This window comes from Pan paniscus, chromosome 7 (assembly GCF_029289425.2).
Source record: "Pan paniscus chromosome 7, NHGRI_mPanPan1-v2.0_pri, whole genome shotgun sequence".
NCBI classification, from domain to species: Eukaryota; Metazoa; Chordata; class Mammalia; order Primates; family Hominidae; genus Pan; species Pan paniscus.
Window position 1 is genome coordinate 117,569,204 of NC_073256.2, and position 19,435 is coordinate 117,588,638.

Sequence of the window (19,435 nt, forward strand, 5' to 3'; positions counted from 1 at the left end):
TGTTATGACCTATTTACCCCCAGCGTGAGAATGGGAAGGTAAAAACTTCCAGACTTCATCAATTGCTTTCTGGTGAAATTTGAAAATTAACTAGTTGGATAACATTTCTAGTTATGTATGACATTTTCTGATCCCATTTGCTTAAAGTGTAACTTCTGAAATATTTATATGTTACACTGTACCCCGTGCTAGTCTAGTGGACCAGGCCTTGATCCCCTCAAAAAAGAAAAAAAGGGGAAAAAAATGACATGGTCTCCGTCTTTAAACATACTAGAATATAGTTGGGTAGAAACAGTGTACAGCAGTTTATCCCCAGGCTGGGGGAAGGGGATCACAGAGAGGCCAGGCCACCTGTGTCTGTATGGGCTGAACTTGTTGCAGAGAGAGCACTTGAAGGGGACTTTGAAGGATGCTGAGAGAACATGAAGAGACCTTAAACAAAATTGTCGAAAATGAGAATGGTAATTCAAGGTAAGTTTTAAAATCAGACCTTACCTTCCCATGTGGTCCCAGCCCTGCTGGAAAAATACATAGGCAGAGGTGACAACCGTTCTCTTGGTAGTCACAGGGAACCTGTCTGATCCCAGCCTGCCTAGAAGAAAGGGACATACATCCATAATCTGTGATGGGGTGAGATGAGACTGAACCTTTGGCACCCGCAGCCTCCTTGACCTTGAGCTTCCTTGGCCTTGACCAGGCGGTCTCACCTGGCGCTGCACAGCCACCCCACGGTGCGCCATCTGCTGCCTCCTTTTATGTGCCTGCAGGCCCTTTCTCCTTTTTGTCTTTGAATTCCTTCTCATCTATCAGGAGAGGACTTGCCTCCTCTAGGAAACTACTTGCCCTGATCCACTGTCTCCCTACCCCATAGGTGCACCTTAGGTTCCCTTTCTCAGTGCCCCCACAACACTGGGCCCTCTTTTATTACCCAGCTTCTATATTGTTTTCACGTTTGCTGTCTCCCTGTGTAAAATTCTTTTCCTGTGGCTCTAGCCGGTGTTCCCTGAGGTCAGAAATTGTGTTTTTTCATCTTTGTCGCTGCACTGCCTCCTGTGTCTGCCTCCAGTAGACGTCCTCAATAAAAATGAGTGCATTTTCAAACAGAGAACACAGGGTTCACTCCTGTGCTTTGGGGCATTGTTTGTTGCTTTTAATTCGCCCCATCCTCGGCTTAGTAGTTTTCAAGGTAGAGCTGGAGAAAGTAAGATCTTCTCATAGTGTTAGAGGTTATCATGAAATGGAAAGTGGGGAGACACCGGAAGTATCTGGCAGAGAGGAGGGCCTGATGAAAAGGTATTTTAGGAAGTCTAATTAATAGTAGGCTGAATGGTTGAAGGGAGAAATGGGTCTGAGAGAACATGATTACTGACATTTCTGACCTTTTGCATTATAGTTTTTCTAAAAAATTGAGGTAGAATTCATGTACATAAAATTAACTAACATGTACAATGCAGTGGCATTTTGTACACTTACCATCTTGGGCAGTCATCACTTCTTTCTAGTTCCAAAACATTTCCACCACCCCAAAAGGAAGCCCTGTACCCAGTAAGCAGCCACTCCCCATTTTCCTTTCCCCCCAGCCCCTGGCAACCACAATCTGTGTTCTGTCTCTATGGGTTTATCTGTTCTGATGTTTTATCTAAATGGAATCATATATGGCCTTTTGTGTTGGGCTTCTTTCACTTAGCATAATGTCTTCAGGGTTCATCCACGGCATAGCATGGATCAGTACTTCATTGCTTTTTATGGCTAACATTCCATTATATGCATGTATATATCATATCACATCTTGTTTATCCATTCACCAGTTGATGAACATTTGGGTCATTTTCACCTTTTGGCTATTGTGAACAGTGCTGCTGTGACCATTCATGGACAAATTTTTGTGTGCATACTTGCTTTCAGTTCCTTTTTGTATATGCCTAGGAGTAGAATTGCTGGGTAATTCTATGTTTAACTTTTTGAAGATTGTATTATATTTGTTATATGTACTCAAGAAGGTTCATTTAAAGTAATTGACTTTTAAGACTGAGTCTTTTTTTAATTGAATGGTTCTTGTCGATATTTTGTTGATGAGGAGGCTTTGGTTTTGCCATGTATATTTTTATATACAATATCTGTTTAAAATTTTTCACTATTTCTTATTTGTGAATCCCACATTTATGCTTGCTTTTCCATCTATTCCAATTCATTATGGAAAATTAAACAGCAGAAGCTTTTTTTTAAAAATTTAAACATCTGTATTTATTTTGTTTCTGTCTTCCATTAACCATATGCCTCTCTTCCTCTCCAGGAATCTTATATGTTAAATTTCCCTGCATATACTTATTTATTCCCTGGCAACACATCGTCTCTTTTCAGCTGCTTCTTCCTTCCTCTCTGCTGGTAATATAAGTTTTGCTTGAAAATTCTTTTTTCTGAAACTTCTTTTTCTTCTGCAATTCTGGGTGGTTATACATTAATTTAAATTTTTTTTTACATTAAAGCATAAGATTCAATTATTATAACCAAAGATCACTATGGAAATTTAAGTTTAAGAAACTGTAGGGAAATTATGTGCATTACATTTGTCTATATATAAATATAAAAGTTTTCCACACAAAAAGTTGCGACTAGATTTAACTAACTTGAATTTATTCTGCTAATTGCCAGTAAACCAATTCAGTCTTAGGAAGCAGTTCTTTTTAACCAGATTTGTTCAAAAGACATAATTTTTAATTTTATTTTTAAATCTAATTATGACATTCTATATGTTTAAAATAATGAAAAAGTGATCACTGAGGATATTAATCTAAATTTTATGATGGCCATCAGTAAATGCCATTAATAAAAAAGCCCTTGTAGTAGAATCTGGTATCTTGTATTTTCATCTTTATTCATATGAAAAGAGAATAAATGGGGCTGGGTGCGGTGGCTCACGCCTGTAATCTCAGCACTTTGGTAGGCTGAGATCACCTGAGGTCAGGAGTTTGAGACCAGACCGGCCAACATGGCAAAACCCCGTCTCTACTAAAAATACTAAAATTAGCTGGGCGTGGTGGCGCGTGCCTGTAATCCCAGCTACTTGGGGGGCTGAGGTAGGAGAACTGCCTGAACCCGGGAGGCAGAGGTTGCAGTGAACCGAGGTCGCATCACTGCACTCCAGCCTGGGCGACAGAGTGAGACTCCATCTCAAAAACAAAACAAACAAACAAACAAAAGAATAAACTGATAATTATAGAGATGAAAAAAATACAGAGCAAGAAAGAGTATCTTAACTACATGTAAGTGTTTTGAGAAAAAGCATTATTCACATGACAGCGAGCCCTTACCAGTGTTGGCAGCCAGTCTTGTACACCTGTTGTCAACCACAGTAGTTGGTAATGTGGTTATCATAATGTACAGTTTGGGCATAGAAATTCTAAAATACTTCTGATCATTCTCAAGAGTAATACATTATCAATTTAGTAATGATTTTAAATATTACAGGAGACATTTCTTCTAGGCCTCCTAAATTTTAGTTTTATTAATATATTTAACTTTCTCAAAAAATACAATTTTATTATGTATATGTTAAAATTTTTTAACAAATTAAAAATGTCTTTTTTGTTTTGATTAAAAAATAGTCTAAGTTGCATCATTTATGACAACTTGTAAATATCTTTTTGAAAACAGTTTATACGGACAGAAAATGCTCAGGATTGCATGTTTTCTACAAGGAAGTACACATTTGCATAGCATTTGCAAATTTTATTCTTAATCTGACCTTCAGTAATATAAAAAGCAAACTAAATGATCAACAGAGAAAATTAATTTTCTCTTTAGGCTATCAAGAATTTTAATGGAGCTGGATGGACCAAATTGGCGGGAGAAGCTGTCACCTATTCCTGCTGTGCCTGCTTCTGTGCCACTGCAAGCTTGGCATCCGGCAAAAGAGATGATCTCAAAACAAGCAGGAGACTCCAGCAGCCATCGCCAGCAGGGCATCACAGGTAGGGGATGCCTGCACTCATTTCTTCTCAAGGTTACCTTGAGTTGTGTGTGTACTTTCACAGTAAAGCAGAGAGATAAGAGCATTAATTCTAGAATCAGACCTAGGTTTAAGTGAAGTCCCTGTTCTCCCTATTTTATTATTATTTTGAGACAGGGTCTTGCTCTGTTGCCCAGGCTGGAGTGCAGTGGTGCGATCTTGGCTCTGCCTCCTGGGTTCAAGCAATTCTCCTGCCTCAGCCTCCTGAGTAGCTGGGATTATAGGCATGTACCACCACACCTGGCTAATTTTAGTGGGGTTTTTTTTGTTTTTCTTTAGTAGAGACAGGGTTTCACCATGTTGGCCAGGCTGGTCTCAAACTCCTGACCTCAAATGATCTGCCTGCTTTGGCCTCCCAAAGTGCTGGAATTATGTTCTCCCTCTTTAAAACTACATGGTCTTAAGAAGTTGCTACATACCTCCTGTGTCCTACTAGTATACATGTAAAAGCGTTTTTTGTTTTGTTTTGTTTTGAGACAGGGGCTTGCTCTGTCACCCAGGGTGGAGTCCAGTGGCGCAATCACGGTTCACTGCAGTCTCGACCTCCTAAGCTCAAGCAATACTCCTGCCTCAGCCTACTGAGTAGCTGGAACCACAGGTGCACACCACCATGCCAGCTAGTTTTTTTTTTTTTTTGGTGGAGTCTCACTTTGATGCCCAGGCTGGAGTGCAGTGGTGTGACCTCGGCTCACTGCAACCTCCACCTCCCAGGTTCAAGCGATTCTCCTGCCTCAGCCTCCTGAGTAGCTGAGATTACAGGTGCCTGCCACCACGCACGGCTAATTTTTGTATTTTTAGTAGAGACGGAGTCTCCCTATGTTGCCCAGGCTGGTCTCAAATTCCAGGGCTAAAGTGATTCTCCTGGCTCAGCCTCCCAAAGTGCTGGGATTATAGGCATGAGCCACCATGCGTGGTTTAAGGCAGGGGAATGTATTAATAAATGTCTCACAAGGAGGTTGTCAGAAATAAATGGAGATGTGTATATAAAATAGTATATTCTGACTTTGTAAACCTGTAGTAACCTCTTAAACATTGTTAACTAAGAAGGCCAGGTGCAGTGGGTCACTCCTGTAATCCCAGCACTTTGGGAGGCAAGTGGATCACTTGAGCCCAGGAGTTCAAGACCAGCCGGGGCAACATGGCGAAACCCTATCTCTACAAAAAAATAGAAGAATTAGCCAAGCGTGGTGGTGCATGCCTATAGTCCCAGCTACTTGGGAGGCTGAGGTGGGAGGATCCCGAGCCCAGGAAGGTTGAGGCTGCAGTGAGCTGTGATGGTGTCACTGCACTCCAGCCTGGGTGACAGAATGAGATGCTGTCTCAAAAAAAAAAAATTTAAATAACATGTAGCTCTACAGTGGACCCTGTATGTGATGAGGCTAAAGGAATAAGACTGATATGTTTAAAATAATAAAGTAAAGCCCCACAACATAAATATAATCATGTGCTCATAATGGTATTTCAATCAACAATGGAGCACATATATGACAGTGGTCCCATAAGATTATATACTGTAACTTTACTGTGTTTTTACTGTAAAGGTACTATACTCTTACTGTACCTTTTCTGTGTTTAGATACACAAATACCATTGTGTTACAGTTGTCCACAGTATTCAGTACAGTAACATGCTGTTACAGGTTTGTAGCCTAGGAGCATTAGCTTACACCATACAGCCTGGATATATGGTAGGCTATACCATCTAGGTTTGTGTAACCACACTCTATGATGTTTGCACAACAGCGAAATTGCCCAACGACAAATTTCGCAGAATGTATCCATTGTTGAGTGATGCATGACTGTGTAATGCAGGTGCTTCCTTCTGTCTTTATTGTAGTTGTTAAAAAATTTGTATTCCCTTAGTGCCTACATTATTACTTTGAGTGTAGTAAGTAAGCATTTAATAAATGTGACTTCACCCTTGCTTTCTGCTTTAAAGCCAGCTGAGGCCCCATTTCTCCCACAAAGCTTAGAAACTCCATATGTGTCCCCAGGCTGTGCTTCGTCTTGCAGATGCCCTGAGGTTCCTGACCCATGATGTCCAGATGGCTAGTGTTGGACCCTCATTTTCTTTATTGCCAAGAAAGAGCAGACAGGGAATATCTGCCAAGTAGATGATCTAGCAGTCCTAGGGAAATTATGGAGATCTGTAGTTTTCTAGAGTCCATTATTAATAGGGCCTGACACAAAGCATTTGCTCAGTAAATAAGAGCTACTTCTTATTAACAAAATGCATATATAGCTGTGAGTTAGCAAACCATAGCACAAGTATAATCAGCTGTGTTTGAATTTTTCTGTCCATATTTGTTTACTGATTGATAGTGAGAATGGATACCAAAGGTTTAAAGACACTGGAGGATAAAAGCTTGAGGAAAATTTTTCAGCAAAATCTTCCCTAATATTCTATTTCAGGGTTTATATACCAGGATTGGGAAAGTACCATTTGACCCTATTGTGTCAGATTTTTTTTTTTTTTTTTGAGACAGGATCTTGCTCTGTTGCGCAGGCTGGGGTGCAGTGGTGCAATTTTGGCTCACTGCCGCCTCGACCTCCTGGGTTCAGGCAGTCTTCCCACCTCAGTCCTGAATAGCTGGGACTACAGGTGTGTGCCACTGTGTCTGGCTAATTTTGTATTTTTTATAGAGACAGGATCTCATTATGTTGCCCAGGCTGGTCTCGAATTCCTGGGCTCAAGTAATCCTTCTGCCTCAACCTCTGAAAGTTCTGGGCTAACAGGTGTGAGTAGCCTAGGCTATGTGAGATCTTTTGAAACATGAAACATGGGCAGAAATATTCTGTGATTTGAAATAGAAGATGAAAAGTAAACTAGCATTTTATACAGTTTGTGCAGAGGGACAAATAAGATTATTGTTTACATTCTGAGTTTATATTATAAATCTAGGGGGCTGGGCATGGTGGCTCTTGGCAGTAATCCCAGTAGTTTGGGAGGCCATGGCAGGAGGATCACTTGAGGCCAAGAGTTCAAGACCAGCCTGTGAAACAAAGCAAGACCCCCATCTCTACCAAAAAAAAAAAAAAAAAAATTGGCTGGGTGCGGTGGCTCACACCTGTAATCCCAGCACTTTTGGAGGCTGAGGTGGGCAGATCGCCAGAGCTCAGGAGTTTGAGACCAGACTAGGCAACATGGCAAAACCCTGTCTCTACTAAAAATACAAAAATTAGCTGAGCATGGTAGCATGCCCCTGTAGTCCCAGCTGCTTGGGAGGCTGAGGTGAGAGGATGGCTTGAGTCCAGAAGGCAGAGGTTGCGGTGAGCCGAGATTGCACCACTGCACTCTAGCCTGGGCGACAGAGCCAGACCCCATCTCAAAAAAGAATAATAATAATAAAATAATAAATTTATCTATCAGAAGATTTTAAGATTACAAAATTTAAAGGTATATTTTAAATTTTAATTTATGGATTTTTATTATATATCAAATTATTCCATAGGATAAACTTATTACCTAGGTTTAAAACTTTAAATTTTAATATTTTGTGTATGTTTGAAAACTTGGTTGTAAGTAACAGAAAATCTGTTGACTTAAAGTGTAAGGGATGGTCTTGGCTTGTGTCACTGAAAGGGCCCAGACAGGCTGTAAATCAGGCTCAACTCATTAAGACTTAGGCTGTAGCAGGAAACAATAGAACTGTAGCAGTTTTAGGCTTTACATCTGCACATATCAGTGTCCAAAGAGAGAGAGAAACCATTGATTTTGATGGCATTAAGAATGAGGAAGTAGGCCGGGCGTGGTGGCTCACGCCTGTAATCCCAGCACTTTGGGAGGCTGAGGCAGCACTTTGGGATCCTCGAGGATCACGAGGTCAGGAGATGGAGACCATCCTGGCTAACACAGTGAAACCCCATCTCTACTAAAAATACAAAAATTAGCCGGGCGTGGTGGTGGGTGCCTATAGTCCCAGCTACACGGGAGGCTGAGGCAGGAGAATGGCGTGAACCCGGCAGGCGGAGCTTGCAGTGAGCTGAGATTGCGCCACCCACCGCACTCCAGCACGGGCGACAGAGCGAGACTCCGTCTCAAAAAACAAAACAAAACAAAACAAAACAAAAGAATGAGGAAGTACATTTCCCCAAAGCCCAGGCTTTTTAATCTGTTATCCTGTTCATCTGAATTGGGCCATGTGCCCATCCCTGAGCCAGTCTCTTTTATGAGGAAACACCCCATGCACTGAATGGCTTAGACCTGGGGTTTTGATCAGTGAGGTCAGCCTCCCCTGAACACGTGGTCTGAATAGGAGAGGGGTGATAGCTGAATGAATATTGAGGTCCTGGAAACAGATTCTGAGCAGGGTATCAGCCATGTTCACTGCAAGATAATAGGGATAGTGTGTAATTCTGGTAATGAGCAGTTCAGACTCTGACTGTAGATAACAGAAAGCCCAACTTGTAATGCCTCAAGTAAGCAAAAAGCTGTTTATGGGCACTTACTATAGACATATCCACAGGTGGAGTGGCTGCAGGGATGGCTGGATTCAGGACTCAGAGACTCCAGCTCTCCATCTTGGCCTCTTCCTTGCTCTGATGGCCCCATTTTCACATCATCCCTTTTTATCACAAGATGGAAAAATAGCTCCTCCTTTGAGCCTTAAATCCCACAGGAAAGAAAAAGATTTATTTTACAAGAATCTTGCAAAACATTTTATCAGCTCTTATAGACTCATCCCTGAACAATTGGATTACTATGGCCATAGGACCATGATGTGCTGATTAATAAAATGATTATCCCAAAGGTTAGGGCTGGAGTGAGGTTTGCTTCACTTAAACCAAAGGAGCACAGAATGAAAGAGATATGATTTCCCAAGGAAATTTGGGGTGCCGGATAGATGTCCACTTCAGGCTTTAAGAGGAGTGTTCACTATTCACAAAATAATTGCCAAGCAAAACACTGTGGATATTTGTATCCCATTTCATTGACTGGTTCTGTCGTATCCAAGCTTAACCAGAGGTCTGAAGTGCTCCTGTACCACTGTAAAAGTGCTGTGTGAGGCAGCATAGATGGAGATGACAGAAAACACTGTGAGGGTTGCTAGTTCACATGTGCAGCCTTATTGGAGACTCTGCCTCTTGACATATAGTCACCTGAGCCCTGTTAGCATTGTTTGCTTAATTCTCTCCATCTCTAAGGTGGTTCTGGCCTCTGTTACTGTCTTTAGAATCCCAGTAGAGAAAAGATGGCATGTCAAGATGGATAACATGACAGAATTATTACTTGTATCTTATTTTATTTTTTTGAGATGGGGTTTCGCTCTTGTTGCCCAGGCTAGAGTGCAACGGCATGATCTTGGCTCACCACAACCTCTGCCTCCCAGGTTCAAGCACTTCTCCTGCCTCAGCCTCCCGAGTAGCTAGGATTACAGGCATGTGCCACTACGCCCAGCTAATTTTATATTTTTAGTTAAGATGGAGTTTCCATGTTGGTCAAGGTGATCTTGAACTCCTGACCTCAGGTGATCCGCCCGCCTCGGCCTCCCAAAGTGCTGAGATTACAGGCGTGAGCCACTGCACCCGGCACTTGTATCTTATTTTCTAATTAGAAAATAATAGTATCATAATTATATAATTATTTTTACTTATAGCCTATTTGTCATTTTAATTTGTCTACAAAGTTTTGTTCCAGTTAGATTTTCACCCCGCATGCTGTGTGGTCAAGTTAATTTGCAATAGAAGATTTACTTATAGTTGTACTTAAGATTTTATAGAGGTGCTTGTACAGATACTTCCTCTTCTTTGTTTTTTTGTCCCATAGATGAAAAAACATTTAAAGCCCTTAAGGAAGAAGGAAATCAATGTGTAAATGACAAAAACTATAAAGACGCCCTCAGTAAATACAGCGAATGCTTAAAGATTAACAATAAGGAATGTGCCATATATACAAACAGGCAAGTTCTTTGTAACTTTATATATTTCTTATGTTAATAGTTTTGATTATTAAAAATATTTTAAGTTATTTTATTAACACAATTAAGTAATTGCCAAAGTTTTTTGTGATGGTTCTAAGAATTTCTATAGCAAGCTGTCCTAACCAAGTGTGTCTGAAAGAGGTGAGGCCGTGGGAGTTCTACAGAGACTGGAAGCCTGAGGTGTGGGCGGGATGGGAGGTCTGACATAGTTTGTGCCACCAGGTTCTCAAAAGCGACCATGGCTGCTTTGGCTTGTGCAACTCTGATTCGGCATTTCCTGGCTTGCCGGCCTCGTTGCAGCTAGCTGGGCCTGGGCATTGTCCAGCGTGGGAGGAGCAGGAATCAATGGCCTTTCAAAATAGTGTCTTGGCTGGGCACAGTGGCTCATGCCCGTAATCCCAGCACTTTGGGAGGCCGAGGTGGGTGGATCACAAGGTCAGGAGATCGAGACCATCCTGGCTAACATGGTGAAACCCCGTCTCTACTAAAAATACAAAAAAAAAATTAGCCAGGCGCAGTGGCAGGCACCTGTAGTCCCAGCTACTCCGGAGGCTGAGGCAGGAGAATGGCGTGAACCCGGGAGGCAGAGCTTGCAGTGAGCCGAGATAGCACCACTGCAGTCTGGCCTGGGTGAAAGAGCAAGACTCTGTCTCAAAAAAAAAAAAAAAAAAAAAAACTGTCTTATGGAGAATGCCCTTTTCCTTCTGAAGTGCTGCGGGAAGGCACCAGCATCATTTATAGTGTGCAGCAGGAATGGGCAGATTGTTGCTCAGGTACCGTCTTTACCACGTAGTAAAAGATACCTATATAGAATATGGTGATAGAATATTGGACAAAAGATGTCACTAAATCCAACAGATGTTTTTCTGCCCTTCTGTTCAGCCTCTGTAGGATTGGGCATTATTGGTCACTCAGTTTTCTGTGAAGACTCCTCCTCCTCTTGGCTGCGGAGGAGGAGGCTGGCAGCTCATTGCCTGGTTCTCGTCCTCTCCCTCTCCTTCTGTAGGCTTTTCTTTCCCTAGAATTCTCATAGTTCTGAGGGTCTAGATCCTTTTTCCTTTCTACGTACTCTAGAGGCCATTCCATCCTCTCCCCAGGTCCACTTACCACCTTACAATGATGTCTTCCAAATCTCTGTCTTCTGAGCTCCAGACTGAAGTGCTCCCCATCTCTTCTGCACTCAGGGCTGGATATCATCCCCTACCTCCCTCTTCCAGTCAGCAAGCTCAGATGCTCCTACCTTCTAAATCCCAAATCCATCTTCAGTGTGACCCTTTCTGTCTCCTTGCCACCATCCCCCTGTCATTCCCTTGCTCTGGGCCACTGTCCTCTCCTCCTAAATGTCTGCAGCACCCTTATGGTGTCCTTGCACAGCTTTGTTCCATCATCTCATTCTCCAAGCTGTAGCCAGAGGGACTGTCTAAAACATGGCAAATGTGTCAGCCCCTATTAAAAACCCTTCATCGGACTTCCATTAAGCTCAGTTTATAAAGCTCAACTTCCTTCCATGACTTACAGTGCCCTTCGTGATCTGGCCTGCCTGCTCTTCCAGCCTCATCCCTGCATTCCAGCCATATGGAACTCTTCTTAATTCTTCAGGAACACCATATTCTCTTCCACTGTAGGTGTAGGTCTGTGCACTCGCTGTGTCCTTGGCCTCCACTCCCCGCTACCTCCATCTGAACTTTCTCAACCCAGTGCATTTGCATTGGATAATTCTTAACTTCATACTCTGGATTTCAACTTAAATGTCACTTCTTCCAGGAAGTCTTCCCTGCCTGCTCTGCGCCTTGTCTCAGCCCCACTGAATCTGATGTAGTTCTCAGCCGTGTGCTCCCAGAGTACTTTGCACAGATTTTATTGTGTCTGCTTGTTTTAATGGTCTGTCTCTTCCACTTGATTGCATCCTCCTTGAGGGCTGTGACTGTATTTTGTTTGCGGTTGTATGCCCAGTGCCATAATTGAATCAAATGTTAAGTTTCAATGGAAACCGCAGTGGTATAGAAACAGACATATTGAGCTATTTTCTGATTTTTCTTAGCTGTCTAAAACTTGTAGATAGCCAATCTTTACCTTTCATAATACTGAGTTCCATTGCATTATGCCAGAGCTCTCTGTTACTTGAAGCTGTGCCAGTTTGAAGAGGCAAAGCAGGACTGTGATCAGGCACTTCAGCTGGCTGATGGGAACGTGAAAGCCTTCTATAGACGAGCTCTGGCTCATAAAGGACTCAAGGTGAGGAAATCTTCATTTTAATGCATAAACTTCAGCTCTGAACAAATCAAGTGGTTTTCACAAGCATAAATCTCCAGATCTTGGGATGGGATTGAGGTTATTCTTGGATTTAATCCTAGAACTGTACTAACCAGTTCTAAAACCTTGATAGAGGCCTCAGATTTCACCCCTAACCATAATGTGAAACTAGATTGCTTCTAAGATTCCTTCCGGCTCCAAAATAATGATTTATTCTCTGGTTTTCTGAGGAATATTGTTAGTTATAGTAGGTTCATTTTAAGATAGAGGAAGGTTTGGTACTGAATTACCGAAACTAGCAGTAATGCTGCTGGTTCCTCCGGCAAGGATTGCTGTTGGAGGTTGGGTGGGGAAGGCATCAGAATAGAAGATGGGTGACCCAGCAGAAGTTGGGAGAGACACATCGGAGACTTGAAAGCTTATAGTGATCTGGGCCTTAAGCCAGCTGATGGTCAGTGTAAATCTGTAAAATGCCATTCTTCTCTAAGAAAACCATGCCATTAGTTTAGAAGAAAGTGGATATTGTATCATTCCACTTTTCTTCACACAGATTCTTCTGCATGGAAATCCTGAGGAATGAATGTTCATATTTATAGAAAATAACATCACAAGGAAAAACCAGAACATATTGGAAAATAGTACTTCCTGAAATAATTTTTTTAAGCTCAATTTTATTAAGGTGTAATACAATGAAGTTCATACATTGTAATTGTGCAGGTCATTGACTTTTGGTATGTGCATATCCTCTTGTAGCCAATATCCCAATCGAGATAAAGAACATTTTCTTCTGAAGGTGGTGTGTGCTAAAAATAAAAAATAACATTTTCATCTTTCTAGAAAGTTCTCTGTGCCCCTGTACAATAAATCTTCCTCCCTCCACCCCTACCCTCAGGCAGCCATTCATCTGATTTCTATCACTATAGATTAGTTTTGATTGTTTTGGACATTACCATAAATCATATAGAATGGACTCTACTGTTTGGCTTCTTTCAGCATAACCTGAGATTTGTTTATATTGTGTGGGTATCAGGAACTATTCCTTTTTATCACCGTGTTGTATGAATATATCACAATTTGTGTATATATTCACCAGTTGATGACACTTAGGTTGTTTCCAGTTTGGGGCTGTTAGGAATAAGGCTGCTGTGACATTCTTGTGTACATTTTTAATGGATGGACTTGTTTACAAACTGTACAGCTGGAGGCCAGATGTGACTAGGAGTGGGGATAGAGGGAGATGGTCAGATCCTGAGGGGCTTGGTAGGCCATGCTGAGGAGGCTGGACTTAATTCTGAAGGTGATGGAGCCTCCAGAGCAGGGTAAATGGTGGTATAATGGATCAGATTTGGGGACCTCATGGAAGGTTGATAAGAGGGGCCCAGGATGAGGAGGAAGGTAAGTGAGAGATCACCAAGGTGAGAAGCAGGTACCTGAAGGAAAGTAATGTCCGAGGAAAGGGAGAAGTATGTTAGCTGCTGTGGCTGCTATAACAAAGCGCCATAGACTGGGTGGCCTGAACAACAGAAATCTATTCTGGAGGCGGGAAGTCTCAGCTTGCGGTGTTAATAGGGGTGGTCTCTTCAGAGGCCTATGTCTCTGGCTTACAGTTGCTGTCCTCTCCCTGGGTCTCCATGTGGCCTTCCCTCTGTGTGTGTGTGCCCAAATCTTCTCTTTTTATAAAGACACAGTCATCTTGGACTAAGTAGGGCCTACTGATTTTAACTTGATTACCTCTTTAAAGGCCCTGTCTCCAAATATGGTTACATTTTGAGGTACTGGAGGTTAGAACTTCAACACAGGACTTTCTGTGGGGACGTAGTTCAGCCCATAACAGAAGGGAAGGGGCCAATTCAAGGGTTGATGGTAAAGTTGACATAGCAGTCAAATGTCTAGGGGAAGTGATGGAGGGGATGCCTCCCAGGTTCTGGCTGGGTGGCTGAGGGTAGTGGTGTGATAATGGGGAGCATTCAGGAGCGGGCAGTTTGGGAGTGGGGAGAGGATTGTTTTGACTGATTGAGTCTGAGATAGTTGTTTTAATTCCGTGCCCATGACTGAAAGGGAACTATCTAGGTTCTGCAGGGAGAAGAGCAGTCATGTTGCATAATATAGCAAATGAGGACCACCCAGGTGCACTGAATGGCCACCTTTTCCAGATTGTGGATCCACTCTGGCTGCAGTGCAGTCAGCCTGCATGTCCCGCCAGGACCCCCGTGCTGCCCTGTGACCCCCGCCCCATGCTGAGGGAGCCACACAGTGTCCATGTGACCCTAACACATGCCTCCCCGCTGGCCCTCTTTTTTTTTTGGTTAGCAACACACTCACTTGTAAAAAAAATTCCTAGATGGTGTATGGCACCACAAATTAAAAGAGACTCCTTTGAAATTTACTCACCTCTTTGAGCTTAGTAGATTTGGTAAATGAGGATCTGTATGGCTCATGAGTTTACAGATGGCCAAACTCTTGGAGCACGTTTACCTCTTACTGGCTGCCTGACTTTCTGAACCTGGTGAGCTGACTAAAGGTCAGAAGCTGCACCCTAATGAAAGACTGGACTTTAGTTTGTGTGGGTATCATCATTAATACTTCATTGGACTTTTCTATTTCCTTGGAATGAATTCCAGAAATTATATTATGATGCACAAAAATAATCCCAAATTTGAGTAATTCTATCCCACTAGATTATGAGGCTGGTAGCTTATAGCTTGATTCGTTGTCCAGTAATTTGAGGTATGTGCCAGGTGAATTTAATTTCAGAATTTAAAAAAATGTTTAAGAGAGACAGGGTCTCACTATGTTGGCCAGGATTGGTGTTAAACCCCTGGCCTCAAGCAATCCTCCCACTTTGGCCTCTCAAAATGCTAGGATTACAGATGTGTGCCACCATGCTTGGCCTAATTTCAGGATCTTCAAAGGCTACAACTGCTTATAGAATGTGTCAGAACTCACGCCCAGGCCTGTTTGCCCAGGGTGACTGCAATGAGGAAGTGGCACAGGGGCTCACGGTGGCAGGTGTCCTGCCTTTAGCTCCCAGCTCAACTCTATGTTTTCCTCAGATCTTCTGTTTTCTGACTTTGTTATTTTTAATGGTGCCAGCTTTGAAAAATGTGAGCTTTCTTTCATGTACAGCTGTTCTTTGTAAGAAAAGATCACTGAACATTTTGCTTTTATTTGCAATTTATTTCTCTTATTGAGTGCCAATTATGTGCTAGGTGTTAGGAGTATAGAGGTGAATAAAGACATGGTGCCTACTTAGGGAATTTACACCCAATAGAGGGTGCTGCAAGATCCACCCAAAAGAGGATGCTGTAGAGGATGATACATACAATTGTTATGTATCAATACAAATATCAAAAAGAATATCATAAAATAACTATTGCTTTTATGGTTTCAGCAAAACTATTAATGGTAAATATCACAAACACGTGATTATAATACATCCCTTTTTAAAGGCCTAATGAGGTTAGCAACTTTTAATGCCTTCTTTCTTGTCAAAGCTACATTTTCTGGTTTGTTGTTGTTATTGTTTGTTATTTGTTTATTTTTGAGACAGAGTCTTGCTCTGTCACTCAGGCTGGGGTGCAGTGGCGTGATCTTGGCTCACTGCAACCTCCACCTCCAGAGTTCAAGCAATTCTCCTGCTTCAGCCTCCCGAGTAGCTGGGACTACAGATGTGCACCACCACACCTGGCTAATTTTTGTATGTTTAGTAGAGACGGGGTTTAGCTGTGTTGGTCAGGCTGGTCTCGAACTCCTGGCCTCAGGTGATCCACCCACCTTGGCCTCCCAAAGTGCTGGGACACACTTTCTATGAGCTCTGCTCTTCCCTCTACACTGCACGGCTGGGTTCTCTTCAGGTCTTGACTTCTCTGACACCTGTAACTGTAGAAAAAGGAGGCTCTCTTGTTAGTATCCATCTCAACCTTTAGTTTTCTCCGTGACATCAATGACAGTCTGTAATTATCTATTCATTTGTTTACATGTTTTTAATTGCTTCCCTTCATAGGACGTAAGCTTCCATAAATGTAAGACCTAAGTCTGTCTTTCCTTGTCTTTTCCGTGGTCCTCTTAGCTCCTGGCACATGGACGTGCTCAGAGACCATCTGTGAAATGAATGAGCCTGGCCCCCTCTTAGCTGCCTCCTTGCCCAATTCTATGCCCTTGCTGCCATTCTGCCCTCTTCATGCTTGTCTGCAGTGCTAACACTTGTCAACATGCATTTCTTGTTTTCTTATGTCTCTTCCAACCAGTCAGGCTGCTCTTTAGGCAGAGACTTTCCGGATTCATGAAAATGATCCTATTGACTCCTAGGGTGCTGAGCTTCCATTTCCAAGGCTGTGGCTCACAGGTCTCTATTTCCAGTCCTTTCCCTTGAGCTCCATGCCATGTAATCATCCACCTTCTGGTCATTGCTGTTGTGACCATCCCATTCTTCATTTTTAAAATGGGAACAATAGAAGTTAATATTTATAGGGCTGTTGTGAGGGTAAAGTAATACTTGTAAAATGCTTAGAATGGTAAGAATTAGCTTTTATTACTTCCTCAACTTGCCCTCCTGCTCCACTCCCTTGCCTTTCAGGTATGGCTCCCTGCCTAGAACACTTAGGATATAAATACAGTGTCATTTTTCCCCCTGGTAAGGTTCCATGCTGGTCTAGGACAGTGGTATCTGGAGATTTGTTATACTTTGTAAATAATTTACTTTTATAAACTAGAGCAGATTTAAGGTTATCCCTTTAAATATGTCCCTCTTGCTCTGGTGTGTTGCTGTAGGGGAGGGGAAAGGCATGTGGGATTACAGCTAGGCCCCCGGGAATGTCACATAATCACTAGCTCAGCTTATCTGTGCTCAGCCTCTTGTGCATGCTGTTACTGATGTGTCATGAATACTTGAAGAGGTTACACATCCTTGCAATTCTTTGCCTCTTCACAGTTTGGTTTATTCAAAACATGGGTCTAGTCTGTAGTTTAGAACATAGCTTGTCACAGCAGACTGACTTTGGGGCATCTGTCTTTGCTGCTAGATTCAGTGGTCATGTCTTGTTAGATGCCCTTTCTTTCCCTCAACTTCTTCAGTGTATTGTGTGACTCATGGAAGATTAAATGTTGACTCTAGCCAATTTCGAAGAGTAAACAACCTGGAAGGATTTTATGGAACAAAAGTATTATAATAACTACCATTTGCATAGTCCTTTATAGGTTTAAGCCACTTATTATTTGTTCATTTATTTCTTGGTACAGCCTTGTGAAAATTTGAATAGAGCTTTTGTTCCCCTTATGTTAAAGATGAGAAGACTGAAGCCCAGAAAGGTTAAGTAGGATCTTAAGTTTCATTGCTAGTAGGTGCTAATACAAGGATGAGTTCATTCCTTCATTTATTCATTCAGCAAGCAACAAGTGCTTATCATGTGTTAGGGACTGGGAAGGTTGTGGTGATACAGAATTTAACTTGCGTTTTCTAACTCCAGATCCTGTGCTTTTTCTTCTATAGTCGATGTTCACTGTATCATGGGTTATACTATTTCAGCTGCATATTCACCCCACAGGCTCACTTTGTAAGAGTGGTATTAATGTGGACCCTGCACACATACTGCACAGCTCACTACATCCACCCCACTCCCACTCAGGTTACTCTAGGCTCCTTCTATTTATGAAAGTTATTTTCTCTGTCTTCCTACTTACAGAATTATCAGAAAAGCTTAATTGATCTCAATAAAGTTATCCTACTAGACCCAAGTATTATTGAGGCAAAGATGGAACTGGAAGAGGTAACTAGACTCCTTAATCTTAAGGATAAGACAGCACCATTCAACAAAGAAAAGGAGAGAAGGAAAATTGAGATTCAAGAGGTATTTGTATTTGATTATCTTTGAAACTACTCTTTTGGGGACCTTAGACTGGATTCTAAGGTCATATTCCTGTGAGTTCTAAAACATTTTTAATTTTGTGTTTTTATTCTGATGATCAGTGACAAAATTTTAACCAGCAACAAAATGTCTCCTTTGCAATGATAATTAGCCATTATATTTCCCATCATGGGTCCATGGATGGTACTGGGAGTCTCTGCATTACTGCAGTTCTTCCTTTCTTTGGCCTCCATCTGTACTGCTCCCACTCCAGAGTACACTGGGAACCAGTGGCCACTGACTTTGCTCCAGGGTAGACCTGGAGAATCCTGACGGGACTGATTTTGTTACAGGGGCCCTGAAAGCCTCACCTCATAGAGATTATCCAGATTGATTCAGACCTTTTTAGCACTCTGAAATATGACTGCCTCATCAGAGATCTCGAACTACCTCAGGATCAAACTGCTTTTGTGATTCAGATAACTAAAATGTTTTTCTCTGCCTAATATTAGGGAAGAATGTTAGGCTGTGAATCCCTGTACATTCATGAATGCTAATACCCCATTTATAGTCTCACATTTCCACTAAGAGTAAGAGGCTAATATGTAAGAGAAGCTAGGAAGGTTTTTTTTCCTCTTTAAGGAGGGAAGAAAAAACTGTTTTAGGAGAATTGAGCAATGTAAGTTCATTTCTCTGTTAAAATTTATTGTGAAAAGGAGATAAAATTGACATAGGCATTTATACAATTGTATTTATGGGAAAGTCTAAAAATTAAATTTTGTTGTCATAGTTTCAGTGTCAAATAATTTTTTAAAACTTTTATGAATTGGATCTTATACCCTAAAACTTCTCTTCCTAAAAAAAATTATTACAAATTTTTCACTTGGAACTGGACTACAGTACAGTCTACTTGTAGTTTTCAATTCTCATTCTGACAGACGTACTTAGGATGTATGTGGTGATTGTGGTTCAGTGTCACAATGCATTTTTCTTTTCTTCATGAAGGTGAATGAAAGCAAGGAGGAGCCTGGAAGACCTGCAGGGGAGGTCTCCACGGGATGCCTTGCTTCTGAGAAGGGAGGCAAAAGCAGCAGGTCACCAGAAGACCCTGAGAAACTTCCGATAGCCAAGCCTAATAATGCCTATGAATTTGGTCAGATTATAAATGCTCTCAGTACCAGGAAGGATAAAGAAGCCTGTGCACATCTTTTAGCCATCACTGCACCAAAAGATTTGCCGATGTTTTTAAGTAACAAACTTGAAGGGGATACATTCCTTCTCCTCATTCAGTCTCTGAAAAATAATCTTATTGAAAAAGATCCCTCATTGGTGTATCAGCATCTTTTATACCTGAGTAAAGCAGAAAGGTTTAAGGTAAGTGGCTAAGTATTTATTAGTAGAAATTGGTTT

At 41.8% G+C, this 19,435-nt stretch overlaps 2 protein-coding genes across 14 annotated transcripts in view; one reads left to right on the forward strand and one right to left on the reverse strand.

Annotated features, from left to right (window-relative positions):
- SPAG1 (sperm associated antigen 1) overlaps nucleotides 1-19,435 on the forward strand; it is an 84,303-nt gene that overhangs the window by 63,082 nt on the left and 1,786 nt on the right. Inside the window, exons 14-18 of the mRNA XM_057303063.2 lie at nucleotides 3,805-3,971; nucleotides 9,776-9,908; nucleotides 12,038-12,164; nucleotides 17,864-18,028; nucleotides 19,031-19,399. Coding sequence (XP_057159046.2) covers nucleotides 3,805-3,971; nucleotides 9,776-9,908; nucleotides 12,038-12,164; nucleotides 17,864-18,028; nucleotides 19,031-19,399 — 961 coding nt within the window. The remainder of the gene's footprint in view (nucleotides 1-3,804; nucleotides 3,972-9,775; nucleotides 9,909-12,037; nucleotides 12,165-17,863; nucleotides 18,029-19,030; nucleotides 19,400-19,435) is intronic.
- RNF19A (ring finger protein 19A, RBR E3 ubiquitin protein ligase) overlaps nucleotides 1-19,435 on the reverse strand; it is a 118,200-nt gene that overhangs the window by 29,418 nt on the left and 69,347 nt on the right. For 3 of the 13 annotated variants that reach the window (XR_010112994.1, XR_010112993.1, XM_055116788.2), the window contains exons 11-12: nucleotides 8,458-8,613; nucleotides 496-592 (exon numbers count right to left, since the gene is read on the reverse strand). Coding sequence is in view for 5 of the 13 variants with exons in the window: in XM_055116788.2 (XP_054972763.2) it covers nucleotides 496-592; nucleotides 8,458-8,613 (253 nt within the window). In the remaining 8 variants the exon portion in view is untranslated. Of the gene's footprint in view, nucleotides 1-495; nucleotides 593-8,457; nucleotides 8,614-12,827; nucleotides 12,986-13,110; nucleotides 17,318-19,435 lie in introns of those variants that run through there. The other 10 variants (XR_010112997.1, XR_010112995.1, XR_010112996.1 and 7 more) reach the window with 6 other exon arrangements.